Below are 17,887 nucleotides of genomic sequence, written 5' to 3'. Positions count from 1 at the left end.
TAGTGATTAATTTTTGTGTACTAATAGCATTTATCCCTTTTTAGTAAATTAGATAAATACTTTTAAATACTACACCAATCACCGTATGTCAATCAATGTTGTATGGTGCGAATAAGATATTTATGGCTCTTGCATGGGCCTTATTCAGGCACTCAGGCACTATTAACTTTTCACTATTTATGGCTCTTGCATGTGCCTTATTCAGGCATTATTAGCTTTTCACTTTATCAAACCGAACAAAGAAAGTTGGAATAAAACTTCAACTATTAATGGTTTTCATTGTTATTGGTTTAGCGCCTGCAAAATTTCCACTTATTATGAATTTATACCTATATGGCTTTAAACTTAGGAAAAAAAAAGTTCTTACCTTCCCATGCAATCATTGTTTCATTGAAGAATTAGATGCTACGTAAGTTTAGTTTAGTAAATTTTTTACTTTTTAGAAGTAGCTTGTAAAAATTAATTTTTAAAAGATAATTTTTTAAAAGTTGTAATATTTATATTTGATAAATTAAATTAAAAATAATTTTTAATAAATATAAGTAATAACAATTGTGTTTGATAAAATAATTTTTAAAATCTAAAAATATTATAATAGATATAAATATAAATATTAAATTTGAAAAGTAATTAACATATGAAGTTATATTAGATTTTAAAATTTTAAAAAGCACAAGTTAATTTTGAAAAGTTCTATTTTATGTGCTTTTAAAAATATTCCGATTTTTTAAAAGTTGTAAGTATAAGCATATGGTTTTTTTTTATTTACCAAACACAAAATGAGGAGTTTGAGCTTTTAAAAAATACAAACACCTTTTTAAAAAAGTTTACCAAACCAAGGCGGGTTATTTTTTTTTATATGACACCAACTTTGGTGTAATGCTGGGTTATGGAACTATGGAGAGTTTGGAAAGTAATCGGACGGTCCGATTTATTGCAGCTAAAAGGGGACACAAATCGGACCGTCCGATTTGTGGTTCATGGAGGACAGTGCATGGAAATCGGACCCACCGATTTCATGCTTAACGTTCAAATTTTTTTGGCCCCTGAAAATCGGACCCAACAATTTCTTTGTAGGATTGAAAAAAATCTTGCGGGCCATGAAATCGGACTTAGTGATTTCTGGGTTGCCATTTCATTTGCGCGGGTCGTTCACTAATCGGACGGTCCGATTTTATTGTTTAAAAAAATTCGATCGAGCATGAAAGCGGTCGGACGGTCCGATTTGAGTTTAATATATGTTTAAACCCAACCCAACGCTGAGCAGCCAACTTCATCTTCTTCTTCTTTCGAGCTCCAAATCTCTGAAGCTCTCTTCTCTCTTTCTCTTCATCTCCATTATCATGGATGATAGAGTGAGATTAAAAGTGTATTATCATGGACAAATATTGTTACAAACATCTGAAAGAGTGAAATTTGTGTGTGCAAATTCGTTAGATATTATAATTCCTTTCACATTGTCTTATGAAGAATTGAAAGGTGTGATTTGTGAGAAGATGGATTCTCAAATATCTAGGAGAGTGTCGTGTATTTTGTATAGATATCCTATATCTGTCTTTGGTGGGTTCGTGCAATTTCAAACGAAATACGTGACCGATGAAGCGAGCATGCAAGAAATATTTTCAGTGTATCTTGAAAGTCGGTCGCGAATATCGTTCATCGAACTGTATATCGAGTTCGAGCAATCTGCAACGGACCGAGATATTGAATTGAAAGATTACAACAGTGATAGTGAGGAGGAGTTCAAAAGTAACTACGAGGTCGTTGATCCAGGTGTAGACAAAGATCAAGCTGACGAGGCTATGGTGGCAGATGTGGCGGATGTGGCAAATGCACTAGCAAACCAGTAGCCGTTTGTGGAGCCAAGTTTCATGCGGTCGTTGGATTTGGAGACCATGCATGCACCGGAGTTTTCTCAATATGTAAATGCAAGTACGCCATCAATTTAAACTAAGATTTCTTAAACTATGATTTGTGCATAGGTTTTGAGTTTAGGACAAATATTTAAAACAACGGCAAATAGGCAAAATATGGCATATAATTAGTAATTGTTTAATGTTTAATTATTAAGTAAACATGTATGCTGAGAAATTTAGTATTTTCTATCATTGTTATTAAAATCGGACCGAACCGGTCGGTTCAACCAGAGAACCGTTGAACTGGACCGGACCGGACGGTTCAACTAGAAAATGGGTAAATCGGACTGAACCGGTTGGTTCGACCAGAAAATTGGTGAATCGGAGCCTAGACCGGTCCAGTCCGATGATGAGACCGCACAAGGCAACGAACCGGTGCAATCCGGAAAAATCCAGAGTGAATTGGTTAAAACCGGTCAATCTCGGTAAAACTAACAAAATACTTATTGTTCCTATTTCATATTGTTTTAAAGTAGCTAGATATTTTTAAAATGTTAGTGAAAATTTTTTACTATGTTTTATTTTTTATTTATATAAGACTGGGTCAATCGATTCAACTAGTGATCCATTGGTTGAACCAGTGACCCAATGACCCAGTGACCTGACCAGTTCTATCACCGGTTTCGATTTTGACAACTAGGTTTTCCATTGTTCTGTGATTATTAGTTTATTAGATTTTTAGTTCTGACAACTATAAAATTTGTGATGTGATTACAGCAGAGCTTCCTGTTATGCCAGATGGTGAATTTACCGTGGGAATGGAATTCAGTTATAGGGAGGCAGTAAATAAGGCGATGAAAGATTATACAATCCGCAGAGGTGTAGATTATCGGGTGCATGAGTCAGAACCGACGAAATTCTATGCTAAATGCACCAGTATGGCGCAGGATGTGATTGGCTGATCAGGGTAAGCAAAGTGTCCAGAAAGTCCTGTTGGGAGATAAGGAGGTACAATGGTAGTCACACCTGTACTAGGGCCACCATTTCTCAAGATCATTCGAACCTGGATTCCAAAACAGTTGTAGAAGCAATAAAGCCATTGGTAGAAATTGACCCGTCAATAACCAATTAATCAAATCAAACCAAGTAATTCAATAACCGACTAATCGGTTCAACTAATCAAATCAACTAATTCAATAACCAGCTAATCAAATCAACTAATCAAATCAAATCAAACCAACTAATTCAATAACCAACTAATCAAATCAACTAATTCGATAACCAACTAATCGAATCAACTAATCCAATAAATTGTTTTACCTGCACTAGGCGCTGGACCATCATCTGGACCATCACCCCCCTCATCATCATCATCATCAACCTCCTCATCCTCATTGTCGTCCTCATCCTCATCTGGATGGTCAACCAGAAAGTCATCAGCCTCATCATCAACTGCCTGGTAGCTCTCCTGAATTAGACCCATCGGAACACGACGTGAATGTCTGCTCTGTATGATCTCCTTCGTGGCATCATCACTCATACTTGAGTCAACAGAAAGTCTACCTCCGGAATGACCAGAGGAAGTGAGTTGTCGAGGTCTCGTATCCAACGACAATCTACCTGGAGCAATCCCACTCGGTTGGGCCCTCTGGTCAGTGGGAATGTCTCTGTAAGTAACCTGGCACAGGAGCCATGAATCCAAGCAGCTGGCTAAATGAACCCTGTTCACCTGATTCTTGGTGCGGGACACTCCAATATTGTTGATGTACTGGTGGTGTGAAGTAATCCGCAGAATGCGTGTCAGGAATGTATGGTGTGAAGTGCTCAGGATCTTACTATGCCTGTGTTTGTGTGGGGGAGGGGGAGGGGGGCGGTGGCGATGGTTGTACTTGTTGATTCTCCTGATTATGCATAGGATCACCGTCCTGATTCTCTTTCGATTCGAGATCTGACAGATGCAAGTGGTCACCATATGTACCTTGGTACCAATGCAAGTAGATATATAGCTGATGCTATGAGGGCACCATTTGCTCGACAAGAACATGACTATACCAATTCGTCCAATGCATAACTCAGAATGAGTAGGTTCCAGACCAATCTTGATTCTTCGGACCTGTCAGAACTTCGCCGTGTGCTTCATCTAGATCCCGCTCTTGATGAGGAACGCCCTGAGTCAAGCAAAATTGCTTCCCCAGTCTATCAGATGCATGCCACTCAATACATTCAAAAGATATAAGTGGAACTGTGGCACTCCAAATAGGCGAATGCTGACGGATGTCAGGAGGAATCACGTCTGGATCGATCCGACCAATTGCATAAGCCTCCCAAACAAACTGCACACATTATGTAAGTAAAAAAGGATTACACACTGAATAATAATAATACGGCTAAACGAAAACAACTACTTATTTATTATAATAAACCTATCCTTCTTGCAGACCATCCAGTTCTCTCCTAAAGTGAGCAAGCGTATGAAATCTGTAAGGTCAATTCTCACACTCCCAGTTATGCCACCTGACATCAGACAATTTGTTAATTTACATTTATTAATACAATTTAAAATACACTATTTCAAAGCATTTAGTAACTAAATTTACCTATTTGCAATCGGAAAGATTCGAGGATTGCTGGGAATCGGCGCAATGAATGGTAGACGGATCCAAGCCCAGGTAAGAAAAAGTGTCAGCGGACCATCAATCTCCTTACAGTCGACACGAGTTGCCCTACACAATGCTCTATACAGGTGTACCAGGCATGTCGATCCCCAACTGAACTGTATGATCCCAGCAAAGTTACGAAGTAACGGCAGAAACTTCCAGTGCACCCCTGCCCCAGACTTATCTGCAAACACGACGGTCCCAAACAATAGCATTATGTGCACTTCACGTACCTCTAAATCTGAATATTATCAACCAACACTAAACGATCTTTCAATCCTCGAAACCACGTCAACTTGATAAAACTTCCCCTACAGTCTGCCTTCCTAGGTGCAACACCAAACTGATCCAAACATTCACCCTCTGATGCCTCATAACTACTAAGTGTCGGTACTGTAACTGGTAGGGGTGGCAGTGGGGCGGGTAGAGGCGGGTTTTTGTCCTATCCAACCCCGCCCCGCCGTCCTTTTACTCAGGTACTACCCGCCCCATCACTACCCGCGGGTAGTAAACTGCAGAACCCTAACCCACCCCTACGGGTACCCGCCCCACCCCTATCCGCCCCTATAAAAATTAAATATTATTTTAATTTTTACATATTCATATATAAATTAAGACAAAAATTTAAAATTCATAGATAAATTAAAATACAAACATAAAATTATAATGTAATTAGTTAAAATAACTTGAATTTAAAAAAAAAAAGCTAATGTTAGATCACTACAAATTTAACAACATAATAAAAAAATTATAATATTAGATATAAAATAGCATTCAATTTTTATTCTTGGTCACTTTCCACATCTTCATCTTCATCAAAATTTTGTAAATCAAGATTTAAACCTAAAAATCAAAAGAGATAACAATTAACAAATTAATTGATAATATATAAAAAATTAACGTAAATAAAGATTCAATAAATACTTAGTATAAATTATAACACAACACACCACTATATAGTACTATAAATTATAACACAGCAGCCCATCATGAGTTGAAACAAATAAAAAATAGCATACCACTATATAGTACTATAAATTATAAGCATTTGGTCATTTAAGCACATGATGGGTAAATGTAAAGCAAAAGGGGAAAAAATAATTTGGTGCTATTATAATATAAGACTTTAAATTATTAGAATAAATAATTGCCAAGACTCAGTTACCAATAATAATTCATAAGCACATGAATCATATAAACAGAACAATAATAATTCATAAGCACATAATTTGTCAATAATAAGAAGGACATTTTCTTTTTGTGATGCATATTATTTTTAAATGAAAATATGATTATTATTGTCATTTATACAAGACTAATGTTATTGAAGTAGGAGTGGCAATTATTAAAAGGAGAAACTATAATGTCATTGAAAAAGAAGAAAAAAAAGAAGGAAAAAAGTAATAAATTTCTGCCAAGAGATAAAAAATACAAGATAACAAAATAGAAGTCCTTGTGCAAATTGGATGTCTCAATATACATCATAAACTTTGCTTTAAATAATTGATAGATGAAAATTAAATTGAAGCCAAAAGGAAAAAAAATAGAGTGATGAACAGTAATAAATTAAAAGTAAAATAACGTAACAGGGCTCATTATATAAAGAAAAATAATAGTATTTCATCCCTATCCATCAGCTATTTATTTAGAATAATGTATATTGTTAATTAATAACTAATAGGTATAGAAATGATGAGTTAATAGTTATAAATAAAGAAAAAAGGAAAAAGTTCTTTGTCCGTGTGGGTGTGGGTATGGGTAGAGACATTCCTCTCCCTTTGTGTTCTGCAGCCATTGTATATATGACTAGAAAATTTTAATGTAAAACCAGAAAATTCAGGATAAACATTATATATATAGCCACAGGTTAGAAACAATATAAGCATGAATGTTGCAAACTCCTCCTAACATGACTCAGATAAACACAACAATATGACCCATCAATATCAAATAGTGAGAAATTAACTCACAGTTATAAAGTTTTAGTTATAGATCTAGTGTTCTAGTTCCAGGGTTTAGTTGCAGATTCACAATAGGAGAGAAAGAGAAAGAGAAAGAGAAACTTACAGATTCAATAATTCGCAGGACGCAGAGACGGCGACGGACTCACAACAACAACAACGGCAACCGACTCATGGCGACGGCGACGGGCTTACGGCGAAGGACGGAGGAGGACGGCGAAGCTCTACTCTCAGATGGAGGACGGCTGCGAAGCTCTTTCCTCAGACAAGACGGCGTCGAAGCTCTGATCTCGGACGGAGGCGAATCCTCCTTCTCTCGGATTGAAAACGACGGCAGCCGACAGGTTTGGAGAAGAAGATTAGGGTTTAATTTTGAATCTGAAGAGTGAAGAGTGAAACTGAAAATGAAACCCTAACCACAAGTAAAAGTCATTTATATATTTTTTATATTTAATAATTTTTATATATTTATATTATATATAATATATACTCTGGGACGGGTAGGGGCGGGGTCACCCTAGCCCCGATAAAACCCGTCCCGCCCCAGGGACGGGTAACCCGCCCCGACCGGGTAGGGGCGGGTCGGGTGCCCGCGGGTTCGGGTACTCCTGTCACCCCTAGTAACTGGCAGACTATTCGTCGAAAGACCAAGAATTAACGCCACATCCTCCAACGTCACGTCACACTCACCAACCGGAAAATGGAATGTGTGGGTCTTAGGGCGCCATCTCTCGATCAGAGCATTAATCAATACCGACTAATATTGGACAACTCCAATCTGTGAAACTTGATAAAAACCAGTGTTCCGTAAATACCCCTTCACTATTGGATTGTACCGATCCGGCGGCATGTAGTGGTCACATTGCAACATTCTAAAACCCTAAACACGAACATAATATTAATTAATTAATAAATTAAATTTAATGGAATAAAATTTTCATTATCAAATAACCAGTAAAACATATCCACGATCAATGATAATAATAATAATAATAATAATAATAATAATAATAATAATAATAATAATAATAATAATACTTTATATAAATAACTATTATATTATATACTAATACTTAAGTAACTATTCTATTCTAATAACATACATACAATAATAATATTATTGTAATATTCAATAATTTTTAATTCATAATATTTATTTAATAATTTTTAATTCATAATATTTATTTTACTATCGTACGAACGAAAGCTTAATAATAAACATTATTATTACTACAAAAAATTATTTATTATTAACAATTAATACTAATTAATTTATTTATTATCACACGTAGAACAATCTTAATATTAGTACTATATTCTAATAATAATTAAACCATCAGACGCGTGGTAGTAATAACAATTATTATTATTATTACAATAAAATTATTAATAACAATTAATATTAATTATTTTATTTATCATATCTCCATTTTTAATAACAGTATTATTATTATTATTACAATTATTTTATTAATAACAATAATTAATTTGTTATCATAACGTATCATAATCCTTCCTTCTAAATAATATTATGACACTAATTTTTAATCTCTAACATTTGTATTATAATTTATTATTACTAATTTCTAAAATTATTTTAATTAAATTAAAATATTTAAAAATTATTACTACACTAATTTCTAACATTATCATCATAATAAATTACTAATCTCTAATATTATAATTATTATTTTAATTAAAATAAAATTTTTTAAAATAAAAACTTACATAGTTAGGATGATTAAGATAATTAGTAGAATTTCGAATGATTGACATCTTTTATTCTTTTTCTTCTAGATATTGCTAAAAATGAGTAGTCCAATTCTTTTTGATTCAAAACTTTATCAATGGAGGAGAATGAATGAATGAAAGTGATGGTGGGATTGGAGGAGAGGCTGTGTTTGTGTTGCTGCTTCGAAAGTGAAAGGAAATGGAGGCATTGATTCAACTTGGAAGTGTATACATTCTGGTGGGGGCTCATCAACCTACATGCGTGACACGTGGCTGGAGACACAATTTGTATACCTTTCTAGTCTCTAATTGAACCGTATTACTGACGTCAAATCGAACCGTTCAATTTCTTGATTGCAGTCATCACATCTGCATAAAACACCATAAATATCCATAACCGTTTCATACTCCATTTTCTTCCAACATGTAAAATAAAAAAGTGACCAAGGCGCAGTATGAAACATGGGAAGTTAGGCATATGCATATATATTAACTTTATGAAATCAGAAAGCAAGGAACTAAGGTAATATTATAATAAATAATAATTGAAACTCCTTTTTTCCCTAATTAATCAGGGTAATATATTCATTGTTTTTATTTTATTTTACTTTTTTTTTTGTCGAATCAAATCAAATATATTCTTGACTTCAACATGTCTAGTATTCTACTATTCAAGGACAATTAATTTATTCCATAGTATCAATCGTTCTTATTATTTGGCTGCCTTTGTAACTGCCACGCTCTTCCTACTTCAACATGGCTAATGCACTCTCCTTGTGTTATACGATTTTTGCATGCTCAGTTTTGTAAAATCTCGTCTTATCCTATGTAAAAGAATTTTCAATGTTATAACCCTGTCGGCAACGAAGAATAATACTTCATATTTCCCAAAACATTACTCATGATTTAACATGTTCATTTAGAAATCTTTTAGAATTATTATATATAAAACAGAAAAAAAACTTTATTATTTCTTTTGACAAGAAAGCTTAATTAAATTTCATAATTCGTTGACGAACTTTGCCGTTTATTATGAATTTGCATTTATAAGTTTTTTTAAATTTAAAAATATATTTAAGTTCTTGATTTCTTTAAAATTTGAACATATGAATTCTTCATATTCACTTGAATCTGCTGTTGTAATGGTCGATACGAATGTACACGTGAAATTTTTTTTAAAATAAGACAAATTAAATTTAGAATTGATGTGTCCAAATTTTAAAAAAGTTAAAAAATAAATATATTTATAAATTTTTAAAATTTAAATGTCTGTCCACCAAAAAAATAAAAAATTTATCTTTTTTTTATAAAATAAAAAATTTTAGTGGGCCTTTGATATTACATTGGGCCTCTGTAATACATCAGGTGGGTCTTATATGCTGGGCTTGGTATTTTCTTGATCAGCACCGTCAAAGATAGAACAGATTCATAAAGACCAGAGAACAAAAAAAGAAGATTCATCTAAAAAAAAATACTAGACTCAACTAATTTCATGAACGCCCCTCCCCCACCAAAGTCTCAGCTAAATTGAAATGGTTAAGTGGTTGAATACTTGAATCCACTTAATTAAGTATCAAATTCGAAACTAAGTTAGTTTAGTTAACTTATTAATTCACTAATTCGTATAAGTGTTGGTAGTTTGAATTTTACTTTATTCATACAGCAATCTATTAACTAACAAGAAATTGTTAAATGAAATTTCAATTCGCAATAAATTAGTCATTGACTTTCTTATTCGAGATACATAAAATTTATATACATATATATTGAATTATTGAATTCGAATCACGCTTTGTATAATATATGTACAATAATTTATTGACTCAGAAAGTGATATGTGACTCCTAATCCTTATTCCATCTTTCACAAACTAGCCTCCACCAACATTCCTTCTCCCGCCATCTCCATGCAATTTGCAATATATCATTCTCACTTAGCCAATATGTCAACTCAACTCAGCTGCACCAAAAGCTGCCTAAAACATCTGCACCAGATAAGATTAACTAATTAGCTCCCAATCACCACTCTGCTCTAGTGTGCTTTACAGATAAATGCACCACTTCTGACTAAATTAATTGAAAAGAGAGAGCATAATCAAAAGTTACGCGGACAAGTACTAGTGTACAATAACGTAGTATTCATTTATATTAATCGCACATGATGCACAACTACAACATATATAACTCATTTAAAATGAGGTGTGCCATTCATTTTTCTCATAAACGAAAAAACAATGTAAAAGAGACGTGCGATGAACCCTTGACTTATATGTGATTGTTTTGTCGATTTTTAGCAAATTGATGGTGGTTCGATTCTAATGGTCTGGGAGCGAAACCAATTTTTCTGTACGAGTACCAATTTTTTAGGAGTGCATCAAAACGTCTTCGATTAGACAAGTTTTGACAATAAAAAATAAAATAAATTTGTAAAATTAATAAGTGCAGTTCGAAAATTAAAGTTCTTAAATAAAAACTAAATAAATTATGAAAAGGAAGATTTGCTTGAAAATAAAAAAAAGTAATAACAATGATTTAAATTAAATTGAAAGACTAATCAAACAGAATAAAGTGCAAAAAGATTAAATAGATAAATGAAGTAAAGAATATTGGAAGAATAAACTTAATTGAAATGTTAAATTTTACAGAAAAGAAAATGAATTGAAGAAGAAAGTGGAAGGAACCCTACAGAACGTGTAACTCGATTGCAAATCTGAGATGTGAGAATGCTTAGAGTGTTTTTTGTGAGTGAAAGTTTCAACCCTTATTCCTTAACACTTCACAGTATTTATAGGCTATTTTACACAACGGTTAATTAAATTACAATTAATTACAATTAAATAAGAAATTATAAATTTCGAATTACAATCACTCTTGATAACTGTTTCCGCCGCGTGATTGTTGATATTTCCCACATTTTCTTTACGTAATAAAAGCTACTAACCTTACCGCTTTCACTTCTATTCAACCAACTCTTCGAAAACTTTGCTTGATTCTTTAAATCGATTTCCTTACTCGATTTAACCTTAATCAATTTGACATCATAACCAAAACCCAAATCGACATTGACTACTCTCAAACTCATACTTATGTGCGTGTCTTCTCGAAAAATCAAACTTGATTCACATCGATCTGACAACTCTCTTCGGTCAAAAATATTTTCAACCAACAGTTATATATGTGATGTATATTTTATATTTTATTTATTATTAAATGGAGCGTGAACTTAATTTTGATAAAAGAATAATGTTATAAGGTCAGTAAATATTATAATTTTTTGTCGATATTTAACTAATAATAATTTGCACATATATTTATACGGATTTTACACATAATAAACATATAATTTGTACTTATATTTATCAGAATTTTATATATATGAATCAATATTGTTTGTACCCATATTTTTAGAATTTATACACTTAAGAAAATTGATTTGTTAAAAACAATTTAATATTTATGCTGAATAAATGATGACAAAAAATACTAAAAATTGTTGGTATCCAAAGATTTCTCTATTTTATATAATAATAACTAAAAGGTGAGTTAATATAACATCAAATATATATAACATGAATTTAATTAGGGATACAATTTTTTTCAACTAATACCAGCAAAATTTTTTGGAATTATATTTTTATTTTAAATTTTAAATTTTAAATTTTAAATTCCTCTAAAAAATGAAAAGTAAAAAATAATTTTATTTTATAAAAAAATATTAACTAATTTTATTAAAAATTGATTCCCTATTGATAAGTATAACATATGGGTTAGATACAACAATTTTTTAATTGGTATGTATAGCTAACTAATATCTTCGAGATATTATAAGATAATGTAAAGTGAGAAGTGAGAAGAGAATCTAGTTAGTGCAGAGAATCAGGTTCTGCGTTGGCCTTTAGTTATTTAGTATCACGTATCAATTACTACTTTGGTGCTGTAGTGGACCACACCACTTTCTCATCGTTGCATGGCCAACCAAACCTAAATCAGTGTTTAGATTACGTTTTCTATCAATTTAACTTTGCTAATTTAATATTAAAAGTAAGCTTAAAGGATGTGATTAGAGTAAAAAAAGCTTTGTCTAGAAGTGGCTAGTGGAAACTAACGTTGTTTCATTACCATGCAATTGTTAAATAAATAAACAAAATAAAGTGAAACTTACATAAAGGCTTGGAAAAGGAGACAAGATCATTGCACAACAGTAGTTAGAGTTGTGTCTATTTGTTGACATGTTTGAATTCTAATGTCCTATTTGACCATGTATAGGGATGACAACGAGATGGAACGAGCAGATATTTTAATATGACATCTGCTCTGAATATTAATTACTTGTTTTATTATCTAATTCATAAATTAGATTTAGTAAATCGAATAATTAAAATTAATATATAAAAAATTATTAAGAATTTTAAATTTACAAAAAAAATAGAAAAAATTGATAAATAATTAGTTTGGTGTATAATATTCAATTTCAGAAACTAAAATGATTCGTTTGATGCAAAAAAAAAGGGACAAATTTAGTGTATATGTAATGATGACATAATAGATGATATATGGATAAATAATATTGTAACACGTGACATAATTTGACACGTGGCAAAATAGCATTGTGACACGTGGTATAACCATCCACATCAGCATACTACATGTCGCTGATCAACACATCATTATACTGTTACACGTGGCAAAATTCTAAGATGACTAATATGGTGCAATTTTTTCAATCTCAGATTCTCAGAAACATAATTTTGATACACATCATCAATCTTAGAGACCACCTTAAAAATTTATTCCGATTATTACTATAACACTTTGTACCCAATACAATTATTATCAGATAGCGCTGCAAAAATCAGCGATTGAAAAATTGGTCAGATCGAATAAATCTTCAAACCAAAATAAAAAAATATGACTATCAAAGGAATCCTGAAACTTTGCTTGATTAAATTTTTGGGGTGGCACTATGGGGATATTTGTCGGCATGAGAATAAATAAAATAAAAATTTAGAGAAATATCTTGTACGAAACACAAGCATTTTTATATATGAAGAGTTTACTTGTTGATCATGTTCATCTGGGTTTGACTTGTAAGATCTTTCATCAATCCACCCAAGTTCAGCTTAATAATGGTGATTCTCTCCTCTCATATGATCATTTTTCTTAGTAGAATGCATGTGACGAGGTTTATCTTCTGCATGATCTTTTTCTACAAATTAAACCTTGTTTTATTACTCTAACATGATTAATATCTAGCATGCATGCAGTGTTTCTTTTTCTTTCTTATCCCTTTAATTGATTCACAACATGGATGGATGATGATTTATTTGTTTATTTATTAGTTATTTTATGATGATGATGAATCTAGTTATCTTTTGGTTCATCCTTAGATCATAAACACTTGATCCCATAACTTAGCAAAGTTTAGATTTCTTTCCTTTCTTGTTATGTATGAAAATTCAAGAAAGCACAAATTTTCTTCTTTGCCAAATTTTCTCAGATTTCGCCACCTTCCACAATATTGCTGCAAGGTTTGTGAAAGTGAAGAGACAGATGAATTCTTTTATAACAGAATTCAGTGACATTTATAACCTTAACAATATTAAGCTACATTAGATAAAGCTTTCAAGCCATGGAGGAAAATGGAAGGTAATAATAGTATTGTAGAAACTCCTACTTTATTGTTTCATGTTTATGTGTTCTTTCTGTATGAATGCAATGTAATGTAAAATTGTAGGATTTATGGGAGTTCCTTTTCAAATGGAGATAAGATGAAGGGAAAGTACAAATGGTTAGATGGAACAATCTATGATGGCGATTTTGAAAGTGAGAAAATGACAGGTAAAGGACTAATTCGTTGGCCATCAGGATCAAAGTATGAAGGCGAATTCTGCGGCGGATTTCTTCATGGTAATGGCACGCTTACAAGCTCTTCCGGCTGCACATACAGAGGAGGTTGGAGGATGAATGCTCAGCATGGGATCGGAAAGAAAGAGTACTCGAATTCGGATGTTTATGACGGTTTATGGAAAGAAGGAGTTCAAGAAGGATGTGGTAAGTACTCTTGGAACAATGGAAACACTTACATTGGAAATTGGAAGAATGGAAAAATTGAAGGCAGAGGAGTTATGAAATGGACTAATGGTGATACCTTTGATGGATTCTGGATGAATGGGGTAAGACATGGATCAGGAGTTTATCGATTCGCAGACGGCGGCGTTTATATTGGGACATGGAACAATGGCCTAAGAGATGGTAAAGGAACTTTCTACCCTGCTGGTACTAAACTTCCTTCTCTTAAGAATCTATGCACTTCTCTTGAAACAGAACACTTTATTGCTTCAAAGTCTAAACCAGTTAAGCGAAGTCTTTCTGAGAATATACCAGTTGTTAGCCGGTTAAGTTCGCGGCCGAAATCTCAAAGGACTTTGTCATTGAGTACTACTACTGAATGGACCCTTCAAGATCAGAGTGATTTGGTTTATGAAAGGGAATATGCTCAAGGTGTTCTAATTATGGAGAGAATCAGGGACTGTTCTGTTTCCTCTGTTAAGAACAAAAGCCAGAACAATAAGTTTAGTGTTAATCATGTAGAGAAGAGTTCATATATGGACATTTTTAAAGCTCACAGAGGCTATTTTCTCAATCTTAATTTGCAGCTTGGCATAAGGTATAATAAGCCTAAAACTTTGTTTATCTGTTTTGGTATTTTGCAGTTTTTGGTTGAACAAATTTGGCTGAATTTTGCTCAGGTATACTGTTGGAAAAATCACGCCGGTGCCGGCACGCGAAGTCCGATCGTCGGATTTCGGGGATCGGGCTAGAATAAGGATGTTCTTCCCTAGAGATGGTTCAAAGTTAACTCCTCCTCATTGTTCTATAGACTTCTATTGGAAAGATTATTGTCCAATGGTTTTCAGGTATTTTAATGCGAAGATGATAGCTAAGATATTGATATGTCACATCATTTGGAGAAAACTCATATGCAATTGTCTTCACGTGAATTTGTTAGTTGAGAACCGTTCGATAATTTGACATATTTAACTCAATTGTTATCTAATGATTCTCAACTAAGAACTTTGCATGAAAACAACTGCATGTGAGTGTTTTCAGGTAAATATGTTAAATCATTTAACGATTCTCAAGAATGTTTAAATGATAATATATTTGCAGGAATTTGAGAGAGATGTTCAAGTTAGATGCTGCAGAGTATATGATGTCTATATGCGGTGATAGCGGTTTGAGGGACATAACTTCTCCGGGAAAAAGTGGCAGCATCTTCTATCTTTCAAACGATGAACGATTTGTAATCAAGACTCTAAACAAATCTGAACTAAAGGTTTAACTTGTAATCTATCACTTCATTCTATTTTTCTTTCATAAACAATGATTATTAATTTGTTCCCTCTTTGTAGGTTCTGCTAAATATGCTTCCTAAATATTACCGTCACGTAAAAGATTATGAAAATACTCTTATTACAAAGTTCTTTGGCCTTCATAGAATAAAACTAAGAGGTGGAAAAAAGGTATCTATATCTAGAAAAATCGGTTGCTATTCTGATAATTTCTTGTAGCGGTTATTAACTATCCTTTGAATTTGCAGGTGCGTTTTGTTGTGATGGGGAATATGTTTTGCACAGAATTGCATATTCACCGGCGTTATGATCTTAAGGGTTCTTCTCAAGGAAGATATACAGACAAAGATAAAATCAGTGGCAATACAACATTAAAAGACCTTGATTTGAAGTATAAATTTCATATGGATAAAAAATTGAGAGAGTCATTGCTAAAGTAAGCTAGCTACTACTAACAATCACTTCATTATCTTCTGTTTACTGTGACAAACAAAATTTCATTCTGATTTGTTGTTATATATACAGGCAAATATCTATAGATTGCAAGTTCTTGGAATCTCAGAACATAATTGATTACAGCCTTCTATTGGGATTACACTTTAGAGCTCCAGAGAATCTAAAAGCATTAGAACAAACTCATCATGGATCAATGCACCGGCAAAAGAGTTTAGTTCCTGCTGATGGTAATAATTAAATTTAATTAGCCTAAGTAATAAGTATATATATTTGAGTATGCTATATATATATATGGGTTGATTTGTTTAATTGTACTATGTATGTATGCATGGACTGAAATTAAAGAAGGGGAGCCTCTGATTCTTCCAAAAGGGTTGCTTCTAGTTACACATGAACCAAGTGTTGTGAACACTGCACCTGGACCCCACATTAGAGGCAATCCATTGAGGGCATACTCCATGGGTGACAATCAAGTTGATCTCTTATTACCTGGTACTGCAAGGTTAGTACCTATATTTATTCTAATTTTTCTATCATTTTTTTTTCTCATGTTCAATGTTCAGTATTAATACAACTGGATTATTATTATTATTATTTAGAGCCAAATTACACTCTACCCCTATATATTGTTGTCACCTCAATTTCATTATGGAATCTTAGTCCAACGGAAAAGTATAGGGAGACAATAAGAATACTAAATAATATGAACAATAGATAGTTGGATACTCAATTCAATAGGTATATAGATGATTATGTTGATTCTTAATTGAATGGTTATTCCTTTTGATTCGGTTTACTTATGTATAGTTAACAATTGTTGGATATTCAATTTATTAAGCATACAGATGGTTATCCTAATGTTAGGGTTTAGGTGGTAATTTGGGGTAAAGTATTTTTTTATTTTATTGGGTTAATTGTAGAGTCTATTATTCACATTGTTCACAAAAGTTATTATCTACCTAACAAAACTGTAATCCAACACCTTGACAAAAATTTTCTCTGTTGTTTTTGTATACTTTAGATCCTCGTGTATTCTTCAGTTATATCTATGAGTTTAATTTTAATGTGCGAACGTATAAACAGTTTTACAGGGTCATCCAAATAGATACATATATTTAGATAATTTTTTAAATAGTAGATTTAAAAATTAGTTATTTTTATTGATATAGTAGTATGCGATCAACTGTTTATGTAAATCTCTTTTATACTAATGGCCAGTGTATCAAAATTAAATTCTATCTATATTTATATATGTTAGTAATAATTAGCAGTGAGATTAGATAAATGTCAATGTAACCAAAGTCAGGATAACCAATTTCAAATGAATACACACAGATTAGTCATTCTATTAATTAGCATTTGAAGCATGTAACTGATTGAGTGGTACAATATCTTCTAAGGTTGAGGGTGCAACTAGGAGTGAACATGCCAGCACAAGCAAACAAAAAGGTAGAGGAAGATCATAGTAATAATAATAATAAGAATAAGAAGAAGAAGAAGGTGGAGGGAAGAGATGATGATGATGAAGAAGAAGCAGAGCTATTTGAGGTTTATGATGTAGTGCTGTACATGGGAATCATTGATATATTGCAAGCATACAATCTCAGAAAAAGAGCTGAGAATGCATACAAGTCCATCAAATTTGACCCTCTCACAATATCTGTAGTTCAACCTAACTTGTATGCTCAACGTTTCATTAATTTCTCACAAAACAAAGTTTTCCCACAAACTCCCTGCTGATTTTTATTTATAATAACTTGTCTTTTATTGTTCCTCACATGATGATTCTTCCAGAATTATCTGGTTCAGGTTCTTGCTGTTGTACAATCTTGGTCCTATTACAAAATTAAATAAATAAATTGCAAGAGTTTGTTA

General features: G+C 32.6%; 1 protein-coding gene across 1 annotated transcript; it reads left to right on the top strand.

The window, feature by feature from the left end:
* The first annotated feature begins 13,141 nt into the window (after positions 1–13,141).
* Positions 13,142–17,887, top strand: LOC130955998 (phosphatidylinositol 4-phosphate 5-kinase 7-like). The gene is made up of 10 exons (XM_057883018.1): positions 13,142–13,333; positions 13,702–13,850; positions 13,939–14,871; positions 14,954–15,121; positions 15,375–15,540; positions 15,617–15,727; positions 15,805–15,992; positions 16,082–16,239; positions 16,358–16,514; positions 17,413–17,887. Exons 2-10 carry the CDS (start codon positions 13,834–13,836, stop codon positions 17,750–17,752), a joined length of 2,238 nt encoding a protein of 745 aa, XP_057739001.1. The 5' UTR covers positions 13,142–13,333; positions 13,702–13,833; the 3' UTR covers positions 17,753–17,887.

This window comes from Arachis stenosperma, chromosome 10 (genome assembly GCF_014773155.1).
Source record: "Arachis stenosperma cultivar V10309 chromosome 10, arast.V10309.gnm1.PFL2, whole genome shotgun sequence".
NCBI classification, from domain to species: domain Eukaryota; kingdom Viridiplantae; phylum Streptophyta; class Magnoliopsida; order Fabales; family Fabaceae; genus Arachis; species Arachis stenosperma.
This window is presented reverse-complemented; position numbering and strand designations above follow the sequence as displayed.